General features: G+C 35.9%; 2 protein-coding genes across 4 annotated transcripts in view; one reads left to right on the forward strand and one right to left on the reverse strand.

Moving 5' to 3' along the window:
* Window positions 1–3763, forward strand: part of LOC111387693 — a 10717-nt gene extending 6954 nt beyond the window's left edge. For all 3 annotated transcript variants that reach the window (XM_023012272.1, XM_023012288.1, XM_023012281.1), the window contains 6 exons: window positions 125–205; window positions 331–378; window positions 1372–1422; window positions 1539–1607; window positions 2559–2804; window positions 3019–3763. In XM_023012272.1, coding sequence (XP_022868040.1) covers window positions 125–205; window positions 331–378; window positions 1372–1422; window positions 1539–1607; window positions 2559–2804; window positions 3019–3270 — 747 coding nt within the window. In that variant the 3' untranslated portion in view covers window positions 3271–3763. The remainder of the gene's footprint in view (window positions 1–124; window positions 206–330; window positions 379–1371; window positions 1423–1538; window positions 1608–2558; window positions 2805–3018) is intronic.
* A 241-nt stretch (window positions 3764–4004) lies between these two features.
* LOC111387710 (uncharacterized protein HI_0703-like) lies at window positions 4005–6240 on the reverse strand. Its single transcript, XM_023012295.1, has 4 exons — window positions 5949–6240; window positions 5268–5504; window positions 4909–5126; window positions 4005–4450 (listed from the first exon to the last, which is right to left on the reverse strand). Exons 1-4 carry the CDS (start codon window positions 6198–6200, stop codon window positions 4189–4191), a joined length of 969 nt encoding a protein of 322 aa, XP_022868063.1. The 5' UTR covers window positions 6201–6240; the 3' UTR covers window positions 4005–4188.
* Window positions 6241–8445: the final 2205 nt, after the last annotated feature.

Consider the following 8445-nt stretch of genomic DNA (forward strand, 5'->3'; position numbering starts at 1 on the left):
CCCTCCCCCCTTTTTTTTTCGGGTTTTTTTTTTTTTTTTTTTTTTCCCCCCCCCCCCCCCCCTTTTTTTTCCCTTTTCTAGAATTGCCCATTTGCTAATCTCTGTTTTGCAATTTCCTTTGCAGCCACCTCCACCAGTCAATGATACCAATCCATACAATGTATTCAGGCCAAGAGAGAAAGCTCATAGGCTTCACACTAGGAGAGTATGTTGTTACTTGATTCATTTGTTATTTCATGTATATTTTTTAGTGGCGTTATTATTTGTTAAACTTGAGGAATTGAAATGTATATTAATGGGTCTTTTACATGCTTGCCGTTTTACAAATAGATGCAAAGGAGGGAAAACAATGTGCAGTCCTTTGAAAAGCTCCGTCAGGTGATCATTATTTTTATTGCAGCCCTTGAATCTTGTTATACTTTGTTTTTATGTGCTTAGTGTTGTGTAGTGGACTTCGAATTAAGTGCTTAATTGATTCAGAAGCATTAACTCTCAATAATTACAATTTCTTTTGCCTGTCCTTTACTGATATCATTTGGCACAAGCGACGTCGAGTCCTAATTGTACTTTTTGAACATATTGTCATTCTGATATAAAACTTGTGCAATGTCATGCCTCATGCTCAGATTGGTTATCTTTTATTGATTGATGTTTGCATATACTGTGTAGCATAGTAAGGACTTTTTGTATAGTGACCTTAAAATTGCTTTTTTAATGCTTAGCCTTGAGTTATCATCTTTCTATTCCCTTTAGGAATAAGAGCAACTTCTTGTCACATAAACGGTTCAATATGTTGATGATATATAATCTTTCAGAAGTATTGTAAAATTTATTCCATCACAAAATGAATTACTTCCATTTGCAAGTTTGCATTTCCCCAAGCAATTAACCGGCTGAGCCAGTTTAGCAAATTTATTAAGGATGCAATTTTCTGGCCTATCTTATAGCCCCTCACTTACCCCTGAAAACAAGATGTGAAGCTAAGGTGGTCCTAGGAGGACAGGCATTACCTTTTTTAAGCTCACTAGTTGCCAAAGCAACTTTGCTTGCACACATTACCATACGATTTATCTTCTGCTAGTTATTACTGATTGTTAACTTCAGTTCTCATTTTGAGGCACTGATCTTCAATCGTCATATGCGATTGTTGACTTCATTGTCTCTTCCCTGGTCATTAATCTGTTCGAGGAGTGCATTCAAGAGGCTCTTGAGCCATGAGGTTTGAGGCAATTAATTATTAATCATTTCATAGCTTCTAGAAAGTAGAAAGAGTACTTTCGCATCATGTTTTTGATTCTGCTCTCCTTTAAGATTCTATTTTTTAATCTTTTATTTAGACGGCTCCCTTTTGTTTTCAATCCCCATCTTCAGGTCAGACGCAACCTCGATCAAGCGAAGACAATTATTGAGACTCTGATAAAGGTATTTGCCTTATTATTTGGAAGTTCAAAATTCTCCAGTAAGTTTTATGTTGCAAATGGTGTGGGAGCTTTTGTGACGACGATTACTCTTCATTCCTTCATTGTGGTTTTATGTAGAGGGAAGAGAGAAAAAGAGAACTTGTGGAGAGTGAGGTTATCCTTCAAAGAATTCAAATGAAGTATAAGGTATGCTAGATTATTCTGTGCTATTAAATTATTTGTAATTCTGAAATTGCCTTATTTTGTATGATCGCTTCTCTATACAGCCCATAAAAAGCCAAAATGATGCTGGCATTTGCTGTGAAGCATAATGTGATTTGCATTTCTTCACCTGTCTTACAAAATAAACAATAATTCACATTAACAATCATGGAAAGAAAGAAAAAAGCAACACTCGAGATTGTGTTATCCAGACTTGCATTCGCAGAAAGAATTCCCATTTTTCCATTAGACTATTTACCCTGAAGTTCCAACCAGTTAATTTTATCATCACATAATGTAATAGTCCATTAATTCCTAGCTTCATCATTTCGCATCTGGTTCTTTGGTCTGGTATTTCTCCTAGTTTATAGAGAATCAAGTGCCTCAAGTCTCTTTGGACTCTCAAATTATCACCCTTACACTTGAGTCTTCCTGGACTATGTCCTGGCCTCCATCTTAGCTCCATGCGCAATAGGAGATCAAATATTCTCTGCGCAAACCCTTTCATATGTACTTCTTAAGATTTGTCCAACGGTAATCTTCTATGGACTCATAATGATGATTCTGGTCTGTGCCTGGATGAGACCCCTTAAGTGACATCATCATCGCCAATAGTGTCTTCTTTGGGGAGATTTGATTTCTCGGTCATCTGCATGTTTTCTTTCTCGCTCCAAGTTAAAAGAAGATCCCTCTTCTGCTTCCCTCTGAGATTACTTCGAATATACTTCCCCTATGAAAGCACGTTTAGGAATTTCTTTTCAAACCATTTCAATTTATGCTGTAATTGTATTTTCCTGTCTCAGTAAAACAAAAACACTTTAAATTGTATAATCTGTGTAGTGCTGTTGTGTCGGATGTTCAAATTCTATCCGGCCATGACCTGTAATAAATACTTTTTAAGGTTTGCTGGCAACTGAATTTCTATGTATTTTCCAGCATGAAACTGAGCTCCTAGAAGATAGCTTGGCACTTCCTGGATTGCCGTCCTTCCCCAGCAAGCTCGGTTCAAGTGAAGACGAATTTGTTGATTCTGATGACGTGGCAAATAGCCGCCCAACCCCTCGTCCTGCTTCGGTGCAAAACCCATCTTTCGCAGAAACGAAGCTGGTGATGGCTTCTACGGGAAGCATGAGGCAAGAGGTCAGACGGCGTCATGTTCCACATAGTTGGCTTCGTAATCTGGTACTTGTCTTGAGCTCATTCTTAACTAAATATAATCCTTTTCATTTTTGTTTTGTCTACATAATGTCCGGAGAAGACATGACAATATATCTGAAAAGAAAGACATTTTTTGGCTGGTGCTCCTAGAGGATTGGTCTATAGTTTGTTGAAGCTCATTCCATCTCTACAATATCCTGGTTACAGACGTGACATGACATTCTACGGTTTTATGCAGGATCCAAATGAACCAATCTTCTTGTTCACTAAACCACTAGATCCAGATAAACTAGCAGCAGCAGGCATTATACCTCCATCGGATTCGTCAACCCCAAATGGCATGTCTGCACGCTTGTTTAATTATCGTGGGAGAATTGGCCGAGGGGGCCGAATAGTGTTTGATCGATGGAATCCTATAACACACACTCCAATTGAGTGTGGTGATACGTTGTACGTACCACCAGAACACCATCATTCTGCCCGTCATTAATTCCATTGCCCTTCCACAAGCTTTCTTCTAGAACCATGCCCTTCAAATCATTACATGGTCGTTTCTGTTTGGATGAAGGTGGGTTCAAGAAATTTTTCCAGTTATGGACAAGACACAGAAATGAAAGCGACTCCCAGGGGGTTTTACTGAGTTCTTCGAGTAAGCCCCATACTTCTCATCTGTCCTAGCACAATTATTTTTGTTTTGTTGGGTAGACTGGAAAAGAGCAGCTTACCATATCTGGTTAATGGCGGGAGTTAATCTGGAAGGCCACATTAGTTGCATTTACATTTGTATTTCTACTGTAAATAGATGGGGAAAAAAAAAGGGGTGCAAGGTAATTCTATTCCATCTTTGTAGCAAAACAAAGTTCAGAATTTAAATGAGTCAAATGCTGCATGTGATGGTCTGTTTGTATATGCGGGTAGTTCACTTCTTTATTTTTGTCAAATTCTGTACTTTTATTTTCGATCTTTCCTCCCTCTTCCCGATTTTAGTTGACTAATCGAATGGATTGCATAGACGATTTCAAATTTCTCGAGATTTAGAGTCAAATTTTGGTCACTGGTTGTGGGATTCTTTCGACTCCAATTTTGCATAGATATCGGTGATTTTCGCTAAATTCAAGCTCAGATTTGAGAACTATCCCAATTTCTAAAGAAAGAACTCAACCATATCAGTGTTCCCATCTTATTCTAAGGTATGAAACATTAGAAGAATAGAAAAGCTGGAAATGAAAAATTAAAATGAAGACTTCAACATGAAATTAATTGTTCATTTTCAAGTTACAAGGGTAAAATCATTTCCTTTTCCTATCAAGATTAACAACGTTATTTTTCAAGTATTTTTCCAGTCACAGTATCAAAACCATCAAAATAAACCAATTATTTACATTATAAGCTTCAAACTAAACCTAATCTATGATGGGTACGATGCACTAAGATGCTTAGGCTTTTCAAGCGGAAGTTTATTCAGCTCGAAATTGTTCTTTCCAGACGCAGAACCTTCCCCATCGGCCTCTGCCATTTTAAGATCGTTTAATGTTCTCTTTGCATAAATTGTGAAAGCAACAGTCGTAATGATAGCAACGATAAAAGAAATGACATTGTAGATGATTTCAACTAGAGTTAGATGATGGTTCCCATACTTGACATCTGCTAACGTTCTTATGAGTCGACCACTGCAGACATCAAAACCAAAAGTGAAGTCAGCCAAAAACAAACAAACCAGAAAGTAAGACATGGCTCCAAAATAAGCAATTGGACAACTCCAATGCCAAAGCATGAATAAAGCATGTTTGGCTTCTTCAAGCTTAGCCAAAAATGCTCTTTAAAGTAAGAAAAGTTCAGTTGTTTTTTAAGCATAGCCAAACATGCCTAGAAGTTGATTTACATGAATCACCCTCGACTAGGAAAAAGTGCATTCGGTCATTCACTAAAGGATGTATGTTGTTATTGATCCTTAATTGTTGCCTTGTTGAATGGAGAGGAAACTACTTATTTCAAGTAACAAACGGGATGTAATATTAACAATCTATAATTGACCACAAAAGAGAAGACTTGTGTGAGTGGTTGTGTGGGGGCATGGGAGCGGTCTGGTGTGCTGTGGTGTGGAGTGGGCAGCAGAGAGAGAGCTGACCTGTAGATGTAAATGAAGGCCTCAGGAATCATTCCAGTAACTGATCCACACAAATAGGGCCAGAATGTCATATTCGTCACCACTATCGCGTAATTAAATATAGTGTACGGAAATGGCGAAATCCTAAAAAGTGCAACCACTTTAAACTGATGGAACCAACTTCCTTCTCCAGCCAATCGAATCATAGCAGCTTTCTGAGGCCATCTTTTTAACCATTGCTACATTGCGTATTTAGAGACAGATTATGAGTAAAACAACAAACAAAGAAATGGCAAACACCAACTATAGAAAGTCGCAGAATATAACAAAGAGAACAGTAAATTATATAATATCATGAACCGAAGTTGCTCGTGTCTTACATGAATTCGATCACGAAAGAGTAAACCAATCGAGTATGGCAGGATCATTCCAATAGTTGTTCCAACCATGATTATGACAAACCCCAGGCCATAACCAAAAATCATCCCCGCTAGCCACATGGAAGGGCCAGAAGGAATTAGAAACACTGGGAAAAATGCCAAAGAAGCTACAAGTACGAGAGCAAGCACAGGGCGACCAAATGCAGTGGCTTCCCATTGCAGGATTGGGAAAAGAACCTAAGCACAATCATTGGAGTAAGAGAGGTAAATCGAGGTTAAAATATCCTACAGGACGCTGCAATGTAGAGAAATGCTTTTCATGAACAAATGTATCAATGTAATGCATTCTTAAGTCAAGTCTAGAAATTCATGGCTCTTGTTATTAACTAGTAATTATCCGCTCACATTTATTGGTATTATGGCATCAAATTATCATATAAAATACCGTCATAAAAACTTCAGATTATGATCAATCCAATATCATTTGCTTAATAAGCTGAACAAGAAGCACCCCCCACCCCCCAAACAAACTGCAGAGGATCCTGATTAAGAAAAGTAAATTCAAATCCTTATAGTAGACTACAATGTCCAAATTATGCCCATTTCTGTGAAAGGTTCAGCAGAAGAAATAACGAAAACAGACGGGAAGAAGTACATACATGGTAAAAACAAATAAAATACCTTTTCTATAAGAAAGGGAACCCCCCATTTTAAAAATATAAGAACAACAACTATAGTGAATAAACACCATGTTATGGCCTTGATCCACCATGTAAGAGACTTTGTACTTGCTTGTGGTTGAGATTCCAAAGTATCAGGTTCAGATATCCTTAGTTCATCTGGTATGACCAATCTCACGTACTCACTATCTTCCCTCACCTGACCCCCATTGTGAACACGGTTTCCCTCAGACTCCTTAGCTGAATCTAACATCTTGGTCAAGACACCAGATGTCTGCCAAATGAAACAGGATCCACATTAATATTAAGCAAGACAGATATAGAAGCCATATAAAATATACTGTTAAAAAAAGAAAACTGGTAAATATTCATAAATTATGAAACTACTGAAAATGCATCATATACTCGGATACAGAAATTTCTCTTTGCACCATATACTTAATTCTCAACAGAATATGTAATGTGTTTGTGCACATTGCTATGAACACATAACTGTATACTAATTTAGTATTATAGGAAGTTTAGGGATACAAAATTAATTTGAACATGGTTTTAGGCTACTTTCTCTGAACACCAGTTTGCTTACTTTCATCCGAGCTGGACTTCAGCTAGAAAGAACAGAATTCATTGGAACCTTCTTCTAGAGGTCTTTTTATCTCTCTCTCTCTACATACACAATCTATTCATGTTTAATGAAAAACAATAATCTAATTTCAAACAAATCCATATGATCTATAGTAAGAACTAAAGACAGTTGATTCCATGCAGGCACGGCATTTTCTTTATCTAGATATCTATAATGTGATAACCACACATTGAACTTGAATGTATACGAGTATTGGTGAGTGAAAAATGAGAAAACTAATAACATTCTACAGCTACTATGTACGGGACTTGCACCACGAACGTCTGAATAACCACAGCCAACTGGATGTCTCTGAACTGAAAATGTTGAAAATACACTAATGACCTTTTTCTGCCATGTATAAACTAGAGCCATATCGACAATGTCTAAACACTGTACTGTTTGAAGCTTCATGCAAAGAATCAATCTGATCAATTAACTAAGAGGAAAGGACAATTGATATGTTGCTTCTCCACATGGTAATCATAGTCTAAATGCAGATGATGGAAACCCTATTGACTTTAAGCCACGGAATGGGAAAATGCTATTGGGGAAAACTGATTAAAATATCCAAAGAAGGGCATTAACTAGAAATAATAAATAACTTAACTAATAAGCAAAAGAAGGGCATCACAAACGCCCTAACGAATCAGCACAGTTGTAAGTTCTCTAAATTATATATCCGAACACCATAGACATATCTGAGGAAGCAAAATCTCGACTAACCTACAATCAACAATCACTATCCAAAATTGAAACTAAATGAACTCCTCCTTTCTAAAGTTCTGGCAATTTAATAACAAATATTATAATTGATCTCTCTCTTTCACCAGAGGAAACCCTAGAACACCTCAAGTTTATCAAGAAGTGCACAATAACGGAGAATTTAAACAAAAATTGTTAAAGAATCATTGCACCAGAAAGTATAAATTACCGTTTTCCTTTCTTTATCATCCTCAATAACATCTACTTACATATACTATACACACGCTACACAAGTAAATGATAACAATAATAAAAAAGCTAAATCACGAAAATCAGAAAAAGAATAAAGCTTGGTAATTCAAAAAATCAAAAGCCAAAAAAAGAAAAAGAAAAAAGGATCACTTCATATGCTTTCCGAGAAGAATAAGTCTATCAACTTCAACAAAAAAAAAAAAAAAAAAAAAACAAAAGATTATTAAAGAAAGTTGGTGAAAAAGGGGAAATTGCAGGGAGTAGTGTGTTTTCTTGATGTTCACTCCTTTTCTGCTGAATTTTTTTGCTTCTTTCTTGTAAGTTAAAAAATCAAACGCAGATATTGCGTGAAAGAGTCCGCCAACTTGCTTGACTCTGCACCTCTCTTTTTCCTTAACAAAACAATTACTGGCTAATTATAATTTAATTTATCATATGCAGGGGTTTTGGGATTTAATTTTCTTCACAATTTAAGCGACTTTTATTTATTGCTCTTGAATTGATTAGGCCACTGTTTGGGAGAGATTAAAATCAGATTATTACTTAAATTTTAATAAAAATTGATCAAATGTGTAGTTAAAAAACTTGTACAGTTGAACTTTGAATATATAATATTTTCTTTATTATTGTTCGGACGCATAAATTTACAAGTAATATATTCCTCCCTCAATTGCACTAGACTATATTTGACAAGTGTTTTATAGCCGTAAGAAATGATCAAAAAATGTCAAATTATAATTTTTATTCATACATTTCGTGAAATTCACAATCAACATATATTATTTATTTTTGTCCATTTATAAATAAAATCATTTATAAACATTTTCCAAATAAGCTTTATTATTAGGTTGGTGACACATAGATAAAAATAAATAAATATCTTTTTTTTAATACAATTATATTTTATAATTGCTGT

The sequence above is a fragment of the Olea europaea genome, chromosome 3 (assembly GCF_002742605.1).
Source record: "Olea europaea var. sylvestris chromosome 3, O_europaea_v1, whole genome shotgun sequence".
Taxonomy (NCBI): Eukaryota; Viridiplantae; Streptophyta; class Magnoliopsida; order Lamiales; family Oleaceae; genus Olea; species Olea europaea.

Coding starts and splice junctions, on each gene's coding strand:
- LOC111387710 (XM_023012295.1), bottom strand. CDS start 6,200: ATGTTAGATTCAGCTAAGGAGTCTGAGGGAAACCGTGTTCACAATGGG. Junction 5,127..5,267: donor TCTTTCGTGATCGAATTCAT/GTAAGACACGAG, acceptor TACGCAATGTAG/CAATGGTTAAAAAGATGGCC. Junction 4,451..4,908: donor GCCTTCATTTACATCTACAG/GTCAGCTCTCTC, acceptor TGATGTCTGCAG/TGGTCGACTCATAAGAACGT.